General features: G+C 41.2%; 1 protein-coding gene across 1 annotated transcript in view; it reads right to left on the reverse strand.

Moving 5' to 3' along the window:
- Positions 1 to 1,338: 1,338 nt before the first annotated feature.
- CCR6 (C-C motif chemokine receptor 6) overlaps positions 1,339 to 17,937 on the reverse strand; it is a 76,745-nt gene continuing 60,146 nt past the window's right edge. The window contains exons 2-3 of the mRNA XM_004440553.3: positions 4,251 to 4,351; positions 1,339 to 4,151 (exon numbers count right to left, since the gene is read on the reverse strand). Coding sequence (XP_004440610.1) covers positions 3,036 to 4,151; positions 4,251 to 4,259 — 1,125 coding nt within the window. The 5' untranslated portion in view covers positions 4,260 to 4,351 and the 3' untranslated portion in view covers positions 1,339 to 3,035. The remainder of the gene's footprint in view (positions 4,152 to 4,250; positions 4,352 to 17,937) is intronic.

Genomic DNA, 17,937 nt, shown 5'->3' on the forward strand with positions numbered 1-17,937 from the left:
GGAGGGACGACCACGTTGGGGCACAGGGAGAAGACGGCCGTCTACACGCCAGGAGAGAGGCTCGGGAGGAGCCAGCCCTGCAGACAGCTTGATCCTAGATTTCCAGCCTCCAGACTGTGAGAGAATAAATTTCTCTCGTTTAAGCTGCCAGGTCTGTGATATTTCATTATGGCAGCCCTCCCAAACGAATGTGCTAGTATAATATAAGCATACACACTGTATTCATTTCTGACAGATTCTCTGTACTTATACCTCCAGAGTCCCTGGAATTTGCACACATTATCAGAAATCTTAAAAGGATTTGAAAATATTGTACTTTTCTGGCCTCATTTAAAAACTAGTAGGCATATTTGCTCAGAGACAAAAATTGCTCAGAAGCAAATCAGCATGCAGTGTGCAAGGTGATATTTAAGTGCCTATTATCAAGATGTGCAATTTGCAAGATAATGCTGCAGTGCCTAAACTTTCACCTTTGTTGAGATTCATGTATAATAAAATCGATTTATCCAGAGTAATTGATCGAGATCATCTTAACTACTTTGTAATGGGAACCAAGAAAAATTGTCTTCTGCTCAGCACAAATGGATATGATTATACACAAAGCACACATACACATATGTATATGTAATAAACGTATGCATGTGTATGTGATTAATTTATTAATAACAAACTGGAGGGTCCTACCTCACTGTCCCTATTAATACACGGTTCTGACGGGTGCAGAGAGCTGGTTCCCCAAACATCGCAGAACCATGTTTGCAGAGAGTGCAGAGGAGAGACTAAAGGCAGACACATTCAGGTCCAGCCGGAGCCTGACGGTGAGAGAAGATATGGGGAAATCCGTGAAAAGAAGACATAAGAGCTGTTAAAGAACAATCCATAGCCATTTCATGTAGGAGTAAAGACCCCCAGAGCCGTGTCTCCTGAGGGCGTCAGCGTGCATTGCAGCATGACACAGGTCTCTGACGCCCAAGGCAGGGAGAAAAAACAATGTCATTTAGTGACATAAAGTATGTAGTACAGTTTAGAAACGTTTTTAATCATTATGGCTGGAATTTTAAAAGAGCTAGGGCTTAAAGAAATAAGCTTCCTTTATCTGAAGATTTAAGTTACACAGAACTTCCCAACTGTCCCAAATAAGCAGGATGTTCCTGAGCCGGTTTAGAAACAAACTTACTTCCACAGATCGTATCAGTGCATCGGCCTCACCGCACGAAGCGTCTGCGTGACATCTTGCTTTGATTTCTGGAGTTCAGTGCTAACAGATTTGAAGGACGTGAGACCTCTGAGCAGCACGGTCCCCCCAGTTAGAACATGAACCTGGAAGAATGTACCTACTTCACACACAAAACAGTTTTATTTTGCAAAGCCAAAACCATGTTTTAAAAATACAGACTTTGAATCCTAAGATATCACTTTGATTTTCATATAGAGGCATAGTTACAGCTTACAGGAACACAAAGAGTCTCAAATAACACATTTGTCAGAATTAAACATGTCAGTATCCTTCTAATATGTTTGTAATATATGTTGATACTGTTCCACTTATGTTCATATATTTACACAGCACTTTCAAAATCTGAGTTCTGTGAACTTTCTATGATGGTGAAGACAGTTGTTAAAATCTGATTCTATAATTAACTTTAGACTTGAGATAAAACCACTGAAAACCAGCCTCAGAAGCCAACAGGAGTCTACCTACCCACTAGCTCATTTGAAGCTCATAACCAGAGTCCTCGACCAGAAGACATCCTTTTTCATCTCCATTGTGGGAAAGGAACAAAAGCTCTTTCCATATTGTTGCAGTCAATTTCTCTTGTTCTTTTAAAAAATGTATTCTATTTATTAAAAAAAAAAAATTTTAAACACCTAACACTTTAACTGCACTATAAACTCCAATTTCATTATGATTTGTTAAACAAATGTTTATTAAGCCCTTTCTGTGTGCTGAAGTATCCCGTCTTTATAGAACTGTCAATCTAATGGACTTTTTTTTTTTAATATTTTACAAGATAATTTAGGAGGCTACATGTGTTTTCTAAGGATCCAGGAGATCTTTTTTTTTTTTTTTCTGCTGGGAAAGATTCACCCTGAGCTAACATCTATTGCTAATCTTCTCTCTCTTTTTTTTTTCCTCCCCAAAGCCCCAGTCCATAGTTACATAGTTGTATATCCTAGTTGTAGGTCCTCTAGTTCTTCTGTGTGAGCCACCACCACAGCATGGCTACTGACAGATGAGTGGTGTGGTTCTGTGCCCGGGAACTGAACCCGGGCTGCTGAAGCGGAGCACGCCAAACTTTAACCACTACGCCATCAGGGCTGGCTCTCTAATGGACTTTTAGAGGAGAGTTACCAATTACAAAGATCAGTTTCTCGGAGAAATAAAGGTGACACACTTTCCTAATGGCCCATTAGGACCTGACGTGCCTTATCTGCGGTGAACATTGTCACTAACACTTATCCAGCCACCTTTTCTGTCTTTTCCTGCAGTTTCCTGAGCTTGTTTTCTTCTGCCTTTTTACAATCTCTTGCTCAGTGAGTGTATCATGAGGAAATGAGGCCAAGGGCAAGCCTGTTGATTGTGCTGTTTATAACAGCAACAGTAAACATTTCAATAGATAAGATGAGTTGTGTGAGGGCTTTCATTTGTTTTCTTTCTGTTTTGGTTTTCCAGACCATGTGATTTTTTTGCTACGGCCAGAAGAAACTGTGGCCTAGGAGTGCTGCGTGAATATTTCTGGAAATGTTCATGTTGGTCAACAATTTGCTTTAATCCAGCATTTACCAAAGTCTGTTTTGTGGAGTGCCAGCTGTGAGGTCTTCTGGAGTCATAAGAGCTCTTGGTCCCGTAAACTGGGGAGATGCTACATATCAGAGCCCACCCACCACCCCGTGTAGAGACTTATGGGGACCAAGGTCACGTTCGGTCCTGATCCCTAAGGAAAGACACTGGCCTCCTTTCGTTTAATTTCCGCATCTCCCACGCATTTTGGCATCATGGCTGTCAGCACATCCTCACCACGCTTCCGGGAATGTCACATAGTGAAGGATGACGCGTTATCGTTGTCCATCGTCTCGCTGTTCTGCCTGGAAATGAAGGTTTCCGAGTACAGTCTGGAACAGGAGAAGCCCTGTGATGTCTGCTTTCTTCTCACACACCACATGTCCTTCATGATCTTCAGAAAGTAGTTTCTAAACTTCTGACCGATAAATGCGTACAGCACAGGGTTGAGACAGCAGTGCAGGAAAGCCAAGACCTCGGTGATGTTCTTGGTGTAGCCGATCAGCTTTTCGCTGCTGCAGGAGCGGTTCATTTTACCCAAGTTCGCGGCAGTCACGAGAAGCACCACGTTATGAGGAATCTGGCAAGCCAGAAACACCAGAACCACTGCTATGATCACGCGGATGGCTTTGTGCCTTTTAGAATTCTGAGCTTGCACTAAGGTTTTGACAATAAACAGGTAGCAAAATATCATGAACACCAATGGGATGAAGAAACCAAAAAGGAGCTGAAGGCCCAGCATCAACAGCTTCCACTTGATGGGCTCGGAGACCCTGGGGTACCTGGGCTCACACACCTCGCTGCCTTGCACGTTGTACTTCTGATTGAACGTGAAAGTCCAGCCGGAGATCAGGACTGACACCGCCCACACAACAAAACAGATCACTTTACGGTGTGCTAACGTTCTGGACCGGAGCCAGAATGACTTGGTTGCCTGGACGATGGCCACGTAGCGGTCTATGCTAATGCAGGTCAGGAGCAGCATCCCGCAGTTAAAGTTGATGGTGTAGATACCCCTAATCAGTTTGCACATGGCGTTGCTGAACACCCATTCACCAGTAGCGTGATTCACTGACCAGAATGGGAGAGTCAGGACAAATAGTATGTCTGCAATGGCCATATTCAAGAGATAAACATCTGTCATCGACTTGGCTTTCTTATAAAAAGCAAAAGTGACCACCACCAAAATATTGCCCAGGAGGCCAGAGACACATATCAAGGAGTAAGCAATGGGCAAAAATAGCCCAGAGAATCTCCTGACCTCCTGCAAGGAACATAATGTATCATCCTCAGATGGGTAATCTGACGTATTAGGTGACCCAAAATAATCCTCACTTAAATCATAGATGTTGCTGAAATTCATGAATTCCTGGAAAATGAATGAAGATAGAGTTAGCTCGAGTGCAATGTTCAAGTAGCCACAATTGACTGAAATTATACTCCCAGCCAAAACAAAATAGATGCTCACCCCGCTCATGGTGGTGCTTGATCTGGGCAGGAAATCCCAGCCAGGTACAGAGGGTTCAACCCCTTTGGCTCACCAGCGGAGATAATAGGAGAGAAGTGACTCTAAGGAGAGAAAGCAAAGTACACTCTAGTTAAGACAAGAATTCTCAGAAAGCCAGAGAATTAAGTTAATAGCATGCTATCCCATTTGAACACAAAGAGTACACAGAACGCTACTTTACATAAAAATATTTACTTAGAACAGATGTCAGCAACCTCTTTCTTTGAAGGGCCAGATAGCAAATATTTTAGGCTCTGCAGTTCATATAGTCTCTGTCCCAACTACCCAAATCTGCCCTTGGAGCTTGATAGCAGTCACAGCAGTGACACAGAGGAACGGGTTGACCAGACTTGAGTGGCCGTGGGCTGTAACTTGCTGATCCCTGATCTGTAAGATCAGGAAGGGTGATACTAGCAAAACCACAGATTTTGATCTGCACAGAAATCTTTGTGCAAAATTCAATTTAATTACATTCAACGAGATTCCACTGAACAAAATCTATAGAAGTGGAGTTGTGTCTAGAAAACATATAATTTATAGTCCTAGACTGCAAATAGTTTACAATGTATTTCAGCGATTTTCACCCATGTGGCCATGTGAGAATCTCTGGTATAATACTTTTTTTTTAATAATTTTATTTATTTATTTATTTTCCCCCCAAAGCCCCAGTAGATAGTTGTATGTCATAGCTGCACATCCTTCTAGTTGCTGTACGTGGGACGCGGCCTCAGCATGGCGAGAGAAGTGGTGTGTCGGTGCGTCCCCGGGATCCAAACCCGGGCTGCCAGCAGCGGAGCGCGCACACTTAACCACTAAGCCACGGGGCCGGCCCTCTGGTATAATTTTTTAAAGTTCAAATGTGTAGGTCCTTCTCAAGTTGGACTGAATACGACTCTCTGGCCTGGAAAGGCAGTAGGAACATGTGTATATTTCTTAGCGGCCATGGATATTTCCAGTGTACACTCTAGTTTACAACCACCCATCTGCTGGGGCAGACACATCCTAGTCATCAGAAACCAGAGTGTGAGAAGGAAGGTTAAGGCTGGCATAGTGGGGAAAGGCTCCATGCACAGGCTGCTCTGGGTCCTTGGAGAGCAGGCAGGCTCTGTGCAAAGGGCTGGCAGTGAGGGTGACCTCCTGCAGGTGACCCATACAGCTCCAGCTGAAAAGGAACACTGAGCGTTGCATGTTTGTGAAACAATGTGACCGGCCCAGTTGGATCAGCTTGACTATTATCAAACAACCTAGACTGAGCATATGATATCCCGGGAACACCAAGAGGGACGATGCATGGAGCCAGGCTCAAGAAATTCACCAGGAGACGAGTATAGGATGCAGCTGGCGTCTTAGAGTGCAAGACTCTGAAATCTATCATTTGAAACTGACTCAATCAGGAAGGGAAGAAGAATTCTTGGCTTTTCTCAGACTCACTCATTCTTTTTTTATCTGCTGTTGCTTATCATCCTGCCTTATTATCTGTTCCCCACCCAGACCCAATCCCTGGCCTAGAATCCTTCCATGTTCAAGTTAAATGTGCAGTCGTTCTCTTCCTCTACCCTACCTGCTGCCACGTGGACTGACAAGGTCAGGAAGAGGGAGAAGCACCAGAAAGGCAGGCGTCAGATGCACAGGCAAGGAAGGCAAAACACCCCCAGTGATTCATCACACTCTGCCGAATCAGTCCTCACCCACAGAGTCAATGTTGGTACCCGACATTTGGGGGAGAAAGTCGATATAACACGGGCTCTCCCTGAAGGATTTTCAGAACACACTTCTGGTATCATCTGATTTCATGTTGTTGCTTACACAGTCAGGGATGGAGTGACCTCCACCCCGTTCCTTCCCTGATGCCTGGAGCTGTCATTTGGAGAGTGAGTCTTCACTGCTCTCTGTCATGGCTCTGGACAGAAGACTGCAGGGGGCCTGGGTCACCTCTGCACTTTTGCAGTTGCCTGCAGGGGTAGACTTATGACTGCTTTATTGTGTGCCAAAGAAGCATAATTCAAAGCTCCCGTGTTGCAAAAGCATGTGAGGAGATAAATGTATCAATCAGATTATCAGATTAAACATATTGATCAAAACATGACTGCAAGACTTGTGATTCCAGCCACAATGGGTTAGCAGAGACCAAATGTACTCTATTGCATTAAACAACTGGAAAAATCTACAAAATATATTAAATAACAGAGTTAAGATGTTGGGCGATAGACATCGCAGCGTTACCGTCTGTGATGGGAGAAGTGAGGTGAACAAGGATCTGAGCATTGGAAGCTCCAGCTGTCACTGGAAGCACTTTCCAAGCTGCAGAGCAGTGGGCAGAGCCCAAACAGAGAACGGCAATCTCGCCAAGTTGAGGAGACATGGATGAGAGTTCAAAGAGCCTGGGCAGCTATAATTTGCAAGGCAAGATAAGAGAGAGAAGGAAGCTACATACAGAGAAGTTAGGAGACTGCAGAGAGTTGTCCTTCAGAGGGAGCAACACAAGACTGGATGAAGAAATGCCAGAAAAGAGTGGCAGAAAAATTCCCAGAGCTCTCCCAGGCTGGAAATAGTTCTCTCCACAGGCAGAGTGGTGACACCTTTCAAGTCACAGAGCACTGGATATCATCCTCAGAAGGGTACCACCTTAGGAGTCATGGAGCTAAAACAATCCTGCATTAAATGCTGCTCTGGACCCTCCATAACAAAGCTTGACAAAAGTCTCAAGTGATCCAACTGATTCCAATACTATAACTACATTCCCAGGACAAAGCCCAAAATTATTCAAAGAAATACAACAAAATCCAGCCCTTGACAATGTAAAATTTATAATGTCAGGTGTCCAAACAAAAATTTCTAGACTGCTATAGTTTGAATGATTGTGTCTCCCCAAAATACATACTCTGAATCCTAATCTCCAATGTAATGGTGTTTGGAGATGGGACTTCCTCTCATGAATGGGATTAGTGCCCTTATAAGAAGAAACATGAAAGAATGTGGAGAAAAGGGAACCTTCATATACTGCTGGTGGGAATGCAAACTTGTGCAGCCACTATGGAAAACAGTATGGAGATTTCTCAAAAAATTAAAAATAGAAATACCATATGATCCAGCTATCCCACTATTGAGTATTTATCCAAAGATCTTAAAATAAACAATCCAAAGAGATTTATGCACCCCTATGTTCATTGCAGCATTATTCACAATAGCCAAGATAGGGAAGCAACCCAAGTGTCCTTCAAATGATGAATGGATAAAGAAGATATGGTATATATATACAATGGAATACTACTCAGCCATAAAAAAGACAAAATCGTGTCATTTGCAACAACATGGATGGACCTTGAGGGTATGCTGTTAAATGAAAGAAGCCAGACAGAGAAAGACAAACACCATATGATTTCACTCATATATGGAAGATAAACAAACACATGGATAAAGAGAACAGATTAGTGGTTACCAGAGGAGAATGGGCTGGGTTGGGGGGAGGGTGTGTGTGTGAAGGGGATAAAGGGGCACATATGTATGGTGACACATAAAAACTAGTCTATTGGTGGTCAGCATGAATCTATACAGAAATTGATAAATAACAATGTATATCTGAAATTGCACAATGTTATCAACCATTATGACCTCAACAAAATAATTGAAAAAGAAATCAAAAAAAAAAAAAAAAAGAAGAAGAAGAAGATGCAGGAGACAGCTTTCTTCCTCTCTCTCTGCTCTCTATCACATGAGGACATGGCAAGAAGAATGCAAACCAGAAAGCAGGCCCTCATCAGACACAAGATCTGCCGGCACCTTGATCTTGGACCTCCCAGCCTCCAGAAGTGTGAGAAATAAATGTTTGTTGTTTAAACCACCCAGGCTATGGTAAATTGTTATAGCAGCTCAAACTGACTATGACACAGACAGTTAAAGGAACAGGAGAATATGACCCACAATCTACATGAAGAGACAGAAAAATGACAGAGATGATGGAATTGACAGGAAAAAAAAATGCTGTGATAGCTACTATAAATATATTCCATATGTTCAAGTAGTTGGAGGAATGCATAAACTTGCTGAAGAAAAGAATGGGAGATATAAAGAGACCCAAATAAAGATTCTATAGATGAAATATACAATATGTACAATAAAAAATACACTGGTATTAACATAGATTAGACAGACAAGATAGATTAGACACTGTCCACATACAGAAAGCAATTGTGATTCTATGTTGTAGCAGCATACGGAACATTTGGAAATTGAAACCAAAAAAAAATTATAATAGCATCAAAAAACATGAAATGAAATACTTATGAATACATCTAATAAAATTTACACAAGATTTATAAGCTGAGAACTACAAAACATTGCTGAGAGAAATTAAGCTCTAAATGAATGGAGAGATATATCATGTTCAGGATTTAACAATTCAATATTGTTAAGATGTCAGTTCTCTCCAAATTGATCTATAAACACAACATAATCCAAATCAAAATTGTGGCAGAGTTTTTTGTAGAAATTGACAAGCTGATCCTAAAATTTATGTAGAAATTCAAGGGACTTAGAATAGCCAAAACAATTTTGAAAAAGAGAACAAAATTGTGGGACTCACACTACCTGATTTCAAGACTTACTGTGAAGCTACAGTAATCGTGACAGAGGACAGAGACATAATCAATGGAACAGAGTAGAGAGTTCAGAAATAGACTCACATGTAAATGATCGACTAATTCTTAACTAAAATGCCAAGGTAATTCAGTGGGGAAAAAACAGCATTTTAAAAAATGGTGCTGGAACAGCTGAATATTCATGTATAAAAACTTGATCCTTATCCCTTATCTCACACCATAGACAAAAAAAAAAAAAAAACTCAAAATGAGTTATAGATCTAAATGTTAGAGCTAAAAACATAAAATGTCTAGAAGGAAACATAGGAGGAAATCTTTGTGCTCTTGGGAATAAAAGAGATTTCTAATATAAATTGCAAACGGCATGAAGTGTAAAAAAATTGATAAATTGTAATTGATCAGAATTTAAAACTTCTGCTCTATGAAAGACACTTAAGAAAATGAAAAAAAATATTGAATGGGAAAAAAAATTTTGTAAACTTACGTCTGATCATGATTGTATCTCGAATATACAAAGAACTCTTACAACTCAATGTCAAGAACCCTTACAATTCAATGTCAACTCTTACAACTCAACATCAACACAGAACTCAATAAGAAACAGGCAACAAATTTTAAGTCAATTCAACAAAGAAAATACATGGATGGCAAACAAGCACAAGAAAAGATGCTCAACGTCCTTAATCAACAGGAAAATGCAAATTAAAACTGCAATAAGATATCATTTCACGTCCACTAGAATGGCTAAAGTAAAAGAGGCAGACAGGACAAGAAGTGTGGATGAAGACAAGGAGCCATTGGAGCTCTCATCCTTTAGCGGTGGGAGCACAAAATCATATAGCCCCTTTGAGAAGACAATGTGACAATTTCTTATAAGTTAAACCCGTACTTACCAAATGAATCAGCAACTGACTCTTACGTATTCACCCAGGAGAAATGAAAATGAAAGATTCGTGCTTAAATATTCACAGCAGGTTTATTCTTAATAGTCCGAAACTGGAAGGAACCCAAACGTCTATCAGCTGATGAACAGATACGTAAATTGTACTACATCCATATAGTAGAATACTGTTCAATAACAAGAATAAACCACTGATACGTGCTCTGATGTGTGTGAATCTCAAAAGCGTTTTATTGGGTAAAGAATCCAGACATACAAGCCCAGGTACTGCATTATTCCATTTACATGAAATTCTAGAAAAGGCAGAACAGTAGTGATGGAAATCAAATCAGTGATTGTCGTGGGTCATGGGTGGGAAGAAGAGATTGGCTGGAAAGGGGCACAGAGACCTTTTTGTGGTGATGGAAGGAAAGGTTCCCTACCAGGATTGTGGTGGCAGTGTGCATTGGTCCGTTGAATTGGATACTTCAAATAGGTGACATTTTTTGTATGTAAATTATACCTCAATAAAGCTAATTTAAAAATAACTGCACACAGTTCCATGTAAATGTTCTGGTACAGCAGATGCTACAGGTCAAAGTCCTCACCGGGGAGTGAGAAGGTTGTAGAAAGTTCATGGGGCGAGTAGGACTGCAGAGGACCCCTGAAGGAGGAAAAGGTACAGACTGGGGGAAGGAGTAGGGTACAGACAAATGGGAAGGGGGTTGGGAACAGCAGCAGGAGGATAAGGAAGGCATGAAAGTGGGGGGCACAGGAGAACCATGAGAAGATGCAATCAGGGAGCTGTGGGAGAGGTGTGTAATTACCTACCTGTCAGACCAGATGCTAGACCAAGAGGGTGTCAATATGGGTTCCTTAGTGAGAAGGGGTTGGGGTGGGATAGGACATAATGACATTCATATCATATGAGGTGGCATTGACGATGAGAATGGCAGTGGCAGTTAGAAGGTTGTGAGGGATGGCCCAGCATACTCTGTACTCAATGCCCAGTGGGACCCTCATTAAAGGGAAATATTTTTCAACCCCACTGTGATATATAATGTTTTCTGAATTTAAATTTAATTGAGTTCAACAACTGTTTATGAAATCTCTACAGAGGACAGGGACTGAGGATGAAAAGATGAATCAGACAGAAGCTCCAAGAAGCTGTCGGGTAAGCAAATCATTATAAACTGTGTAATACTTGCAGGAATAGTGGGATGTACAGAAAAAGAAGTGACTAGCTCTTGGTGAAGAGAAGCTCAGAGTCAGGAAAGGCTCTGTAGTGATGTCCCAGCTGGTCTGGGGGTGAGCCGGGTCCTCAGGCTGTGTTGGCAGACACTACAAGTTTGGTCTGAATTATGTCTATTCATGAGACATTGTTTTAATTTCTTTTGATTTACTCTTATTTCTGATTAGAATGGCAGAATAAATCACAATAAGCCAAAGTTTGTAAGTTCCATATCCCTCAGGGATAGTGTTATGTACCTGTTAGATATAAATAATATACAAATCTGGATAATGACGAATTTAATGCTAATGTGGTTATGAATCGGTGTTCTCCAAAAAAAGAGGTTATTGTCATGTTGTCATGTCAGGTGTATGCCAGTTACTTACAGTCATTGGAAATGATTCAGCCTGCCCCAGACCACTGCTTTTACCACAAAAATCATGCGAATTATCTTAAGGAAATTGTGTTGGTGACAGATTGGCATCTGTGACACCACAACACGTAAAGGAACCTGTTCACATTTTGTTCACGTGAATTACCTCCAATCTTGAGCAGCGACTGTCAGCTCTCTGGACTTCTGTTATGAAAATTGTGATGGTAAAGACGTTAAGAAGTTTTTAGGTAGATATTTCTGTACTTTGTTTAATGAACTGACAGTAAAATATACTATTATCTCCCAGTGGTTGATGAGAGATGCGGGAGAATGCGTTAAATCTTTTGTCCATTTCTTTCTGAACCAACAAATCAACAATTGTAAAGCTACTTGAAACAGGAGTCCTGCTCCATTTCATTTTTAAGGCTCATCATTTTCTTTCTTGCACATGCTCCTTATCACCACCATTCTTGCCAAATCTTATTTTGAAGTCATTAAATCACATATAAAATGCATTTAGCTCAACTGATTATTAAAATGTAATTTGCTTATCTTTGAAGTTTAAGTATTTCCTAAGTCAGTGTTTCTCAAACAGATGAGTGTACAAATATTTCTCCAAAATTAGTTGGTATTAAGGGAATCTGTAGGACAAACTGTTCTAAATTGTCCTTTGGAGGAAGAGTTTTGAGGCCTCTAAGGGAAATCATCTGATACACTTAGAGCTGTTATTTTATTCAATGTGGTTTTGCAAGGAGCCTTCTTTTCCAGTATTCAGCTGCCTTGAGTAAAGCGTTGATTGTCACTGTCTCAGTGATTCACTGTCACCCCTGCAGGAGTGTTAGCCCCTTGCAGGACCCTTTCAGGCCCCTGGGGTATCATGTAGGGCCCAATGTGGCATTGAAACTGAGAACTAAGGAGTTAAAAAATCTTCCCTAGAGCAAAAACTTTGAGATAAGCTTTGCTAACTGCAGCTGTGCATACTCAGCATAATCAACTGCTGTTCAAAACTAACCAGGTCTTTCCGTCCCTACTTAGTCTATGAGTGAGCTGTCTTTCCCAGAAACTCAAGGTCCAGACATCAAGATTCAGTCTTCAAGGCCAAGCGCAGGCTGGTGGAAGGCGCCAACCAGCAAGGCCGCATGCTCCCCCTCCCCTACCTAAAACCCCAGCACATGCTCTCTCTCCCCTACCTAAAACCCTAGGTAAAAACCTCTACCTTTTTCCCTTTGAGGAGGTGGATCTGTATTCTAACTCCTATCTCCTTGTCTGGCTGCCTTTCGATAGTAAACCTCTTTCCTTTCCACAGGCTTGACGTTTCAGTTATTGGCCCTACTGTGTGCAGGTAAAAGAACCTGTGTTTGTGTTCGGCAACGGCATTGCACCAAATGAGACACTGGAAGTTAGGGTGCCCCAATACAATGTCTGATGCCTGTGGGGTCCCAGAGAACAGGCTTGTGTAAGAACTCTCAAAACTCGTTTGCAGAGAGAGAAAGAGAAAATAAATCCCTCCAGTTGAGGTAGAACATTTGCTGTTGATTCTAGGCAGGATGCTGATGTGTACTATGAAGGAATAACGACAGAGCCTGGGGATGAAAGTGGTGAGCAAGCAGTCGGCATGGGCTGGCTCACAGTCCTGTCATACTCCTAGCCTTGGTTATCTTGGTCACTAGACTGCGGATCAGTGAGGCATTGTAGACATTGCAAATCTATGATTACATCTGAAATTTGTAAGTAATCAAGATGTGGAAGTATGATCTAGGTGAAAGTACAATTATATGGTTTACTACTTGTTTGGGTGACTGTCCACATGGTACCACTTCACAGTAGCCCAGAGGAAGACCCTCGTTGACATCAAGCTGGTCTTCATCTTCAGCTATGAGCTGCCCGTTATTTTTATGGATGTTAGGCACAAAAATAGAGGAGGCAAGCTCATCAGATCTGAAGATGACAAGTAGCCTAAAAATTTAATTATTATATTGGATGACAGAATCAATGTGCAAAAACTCTGGACGGAATCAATGGGTCGAATCTAATATGGTAAAATTCTGTAGGGAAAATAGAACCTGCACTTGCATTTGAATAGTCAACTACACAGATACAAAATGGAAGTTTAGCAGCAGCAGAAATCTTAAGAGTTTTATTTGATAGCAAGTTCACCAAGAGATGAGTGAATCAGTACAGTGGGCACAGGCATCATCTAACCGTCTAACCATCTAACTTTACTTTCATCTAGATCATACTTCCCCATCTCGATCACGTATCACTTTCATACTTAATAACAGATGTGCAATGTTGAGGGACAGGGCCAGTGCTTCAGTCAGCAGAATCGTGGCCCCAAAGATATCCACACCCTAATCCCCAGAACCTGTGAACACGTGACTTTCCATGGTGAAAGGAACTTTGCAGATGGACTAAGTGTTCAAACCTTGAGATGGGGAGAGTAGCTTGGATTATCCAGGTGGGCCCAATGTAATCATGAATCCTTAAATGTGGAGAATCTTTCCCAGCTGAGATGGAAGAAGGGCGAGAAGAGATTCAAAGCATGAGAGGGACTCCGTCTATTGTTGCTAGCCTTGAAGACAGAGAAGGGGCCACAAACCAAGCAGTGTGGGTGGCCTCTGGAAGCTGGGAATGCCTTCAGCTGACTGCAAAGAGCTGAATTCTGGCAGCAATTCAATTGAGCAAGGAAACAGATCCTTCTTGAGGAACTCCACAGGGGATGCAGCCCTGCCAGTACCTCGATTTTAGCCTGGTGAAACCCATAGCAGCCTTCTGACCTACAGAACTGTGAGATACTGAACCTGTGTTGTTTAAGATGCTACATTTGTGGTAATTTGTTATGGCAGCAATAGAAATCTAAAACAGTGCTCAATAAATGTAGCCAGTTAAAATTAATTCAAGTTTAATTTTTAGGCCAAATTATTAAAACTACAAGGTTTAGAATGAGGAAAGTGACAGTTCCGTCAACCCCACACGGGTCAGATTTACATAGTAATTTTGAGCTGAGCTATGGAAAAAAATGACCAACTGGAACCATTTGAAACGAAGCGGTCATGATGATGAAAAGAAAGCACTACGTATCAGAACTGAAGTTGTTTAGCCTAAAAAGATGAAGGGCCGGGTACGAATGAAGTCGTTGACTACTTGCAAGGCTGTCATATGAAAGAGGGTCTAGGCCTACAACCTCCCCTTCTCCCCCTCCAGGGTAAGAATATGCCCAATGAGTAGAGATTACATAAACAGATTTTTACCCAGCATTAGGAAGAATCATTGAAGAGTTTAGCAAGAATGGCGTGCGGCTACCTCAGGAGATGGTTATCTCTCTGTCAAGCAGAGGTGGGTGAGTCCCCAGCGAAAATGAGGTGGATATGAGGTGGATCCTGAATCCGAATCTCTGAAGATAGAGCTCTTTGGAAAGGAAAGGATTAACAGCAGGCTGGGGACACCAGGAATGATTAACCTTGATCAGCCCTCCTTGGAAACATGCTAATGGCATTTGGAAACTACCTGTGAGTCCTTATCTAAAAATGTTTTTGAGCAGACTATTCCTGTGTACCTAGATTTCTTACTGCATATAAACCTGGATTTTATGGACCATTGAAGGATGGTCCACGGGAGGATGGGAAGTAGACACACAGGCAGCTTCTATTTGTATGACGAGTAGCTAGAAACTGGGGAACCTTTGAGAGCAATGTTTTCACATATACTGCCCACAGCACTTCATATTAGTCTGTAACCAAAACCCATTTTCAGTAAGCTATGTCTCATAGTTTGGGGCTCCTCCAGGAAAGGGATGATTCTCTGTGCCTCGTGCTTCTCTGTGTCTTTTGAATCATTACTCAAGTCTGGTGTTAGGTGAGATCTATAGGTCCTAAGGATGTCTGCTTTGAGCATTCAACTCTTTGCATTCACACAATCTCCATATTATTCGAATGTGTATTCGTGTGTGGGAACTGGAACTGTTGTTTCATAGGGAATTCCAGCATCAAATGACTAGACCACTAGAATAGATCAGCATTTAAAAGTCAGTTCCCAGAGATGCTCTAAGTAGAAAGAAGGAGGGAGAGAGGAGAGAGGAAAAGAGGGTGAAAGATTGCTCTTGGGTTAAAATAAGTTTGGGAAATGCTACCAACTGCATCCTCCTCTTGGATATTTGAATCACAGTTTATTATCAACAGCTCTTCAGAGCCCTGCTCGAGTAACCACTATTTCCCAAGCCCACTCACCTGCAGAATGTTTAGAGACAGTGTTCTTTGGAAAACACTTCGGGAAAAGCTGACCTAGAGGAGATATTCACCAATTCATTCATTCAAAGACATAAAGGTATAAGTGCCAGAGATACAGCCTGCTCCCCTAAATAGCTCGCAATCTCTCTCCAATGCTGACATTGCTGCTGCCACGAGTGTGGCAAGGGGCACTGCCAAGGCAAGTGGATTATCCATCCTTAGGCAGCATGCTGGTCTCCATGCCAGTCTCTACCTTGGAGTGCATCCAATCACTCACAAATTGTGTGAAACAAAAATTATGCCAGCCTCGCGCTAACTCCTAATTTATTCTCTTCTCATCGTGGACATACTTAGAAATCAACTTGTATTAAAAATATGTCTTTGAATGGCTTTTCTTCCTTTTTTAGAGGCACATAATGATAAGTTAAACCTTCATAAAGTTTGAAACCATGTAAATATATTACTCTTTTAAATGAAAAGCAAATGTGCCAGAATCCCAAGATTAAATGTATGCGTGGGGTCAATGGTAACACAGCCTCTACCTTTCAATGTTAACATTTCAAAGATTCTGTTACCATGCAAGAAAAGAGAGTGTTACAACTTAATGTTACTTAATTAGACTAACATTTTTAACATAGTATTTAAAATGTGATCTTACATCTTCATTGCAATAAAATAACGTGGCTTCCTAGTACCATTTTTATTAGGTACAATCGCAAAAGAAATTGCCTCAGAAACTAACCGCTAATTGATTAATTCATTTGAAAATGAAAAGAACACCTAATAATATGTACCCTGAAAAGCGGAACCAGCCCAGCAAGCTGGAGAACGGGTCCTAACCCACACTATGCAATTTAAGAAACACCAGGCTGTGCTCCCTTCTCCCCTACACAGCCACACTCGTCTCAACCGAGGCCTCCCATCATGCCTCGACTTCATAGAAAAGCATTTCTTTGGACTTCGAGGGTTTTGGGAATCCTCTAGTCAAATGCAGATGACCAGAGACAGGCGGGTAACAGTTTAAGTCCTTAGCAGCAAGCATCTTAATTGGTATCAGTTGATTGAGGATACATTCTCAGGGAGATGAATTACTGGTTGGCTCTCTGTTGGGACCAGCAGAGGTGGCAGCAAACAGAGGGACAGCAAAAAGGAGGTAAGATCCCCCCAGAGAAGAGAGCAGGTGGCTGACAAAGCAGAAGGGAGTTGCTAACAGACCAACTTCAATTGTTGGTCCATTTGGCCAAGGGCAAACTCTACCCAAGAAGATTAACTATAGGGAGAACGTTAATGATATTTATGAAAATATTATCAGCAAGGAAAACTGTGTTAAAATTTTAATTTAAATAAATTCAATAACAAGATTAATAGTTTGTTAAAGTTAAAGCAGAAGATTTTAAATCTTTGCTTACTTTCATGAATAGTGATGGCCCACAGACAAGGAACAAAAACTAAATAAGAGTGGCCGCATGCATACACGGTGCATATGTGTATTAGGTTATGCGTGTCATGTGCGTATGCATGTGTGTGCATGAGTGTGAGTGTGTATATGTGTCATGTGTGCATATGTATGTGTGTGTGCTGGAAATTAAGTTCTAATTACATACTGGGCATTGGGATCACTGCTTTACATCTATTGTTTCTTTTAACCTCGTAAAAACCCTTCAAGGTAGACATTATACCCATTGTATAGATGGGAAGACTGCAGCTCACCTAGTACTCCGAGTAATAGTGATACTTTTCACATCATCTCTTATTCACCTTCTAATTCACTTTGTCTCCAGCAGGTCTTACTGAAGGGCTATAAAATTCCCACAAGATCTTAAATAATGTTTTTATTTTAAAACCTTTTATTGATATCAGAATCTTATATACTGCAATGGTAGATATTTAATAAATGCGTGTTCTCTTAATTCATTTGAATCATGAACACACAGTTTTTTATCCTTTTTTAGATAAACCTCAGTGGAGCTGAAACTACACTGGCTTCCTTCTGCTTTTGAATAAGAGTGGTTAAGAAAGAAGCCAGAAGGTTTTTTCCAGTGATTTGTATATAACTTTGTATTTTTTTTTCCTTTTTTCTTTTGGTTCCTTTTGCTTCTTTGGAAGCTTGCCTTGCATTTTCTTTTTTATTTGCAGAAATTATATCTTCAATCATTTCAAGAATAGCTTGAATTCAGACCTTGCATTTCTCTCTTTCTTTAGAATGCTGATCTCCACAATATCTATTTTCTGCTGCTACAGAGGCTATGGAGGTAATCTGTGGCAGATTCTTTTAAAGATCATTATATATTCTTTTATGGTCACGAGACACCGACTTCATAATCATTACGGCATTTGCAG

The sequence above is a fragment of the Ceratotherium simum genome, chromosome 38 (assembly GCF_057802395.1).
Source record: "Ceratotherium simum simum isolate JZ-2026a chromosome 38, ASM5780239v1, whole genome shotgun sequence".
Taxonomy (NCBI): Eukaryota; Metazoa; Chordata; class Mammalia; order Perissodactyla; family Rhinocerotidae; genus Ceratotherium; species Ceratotherium simum.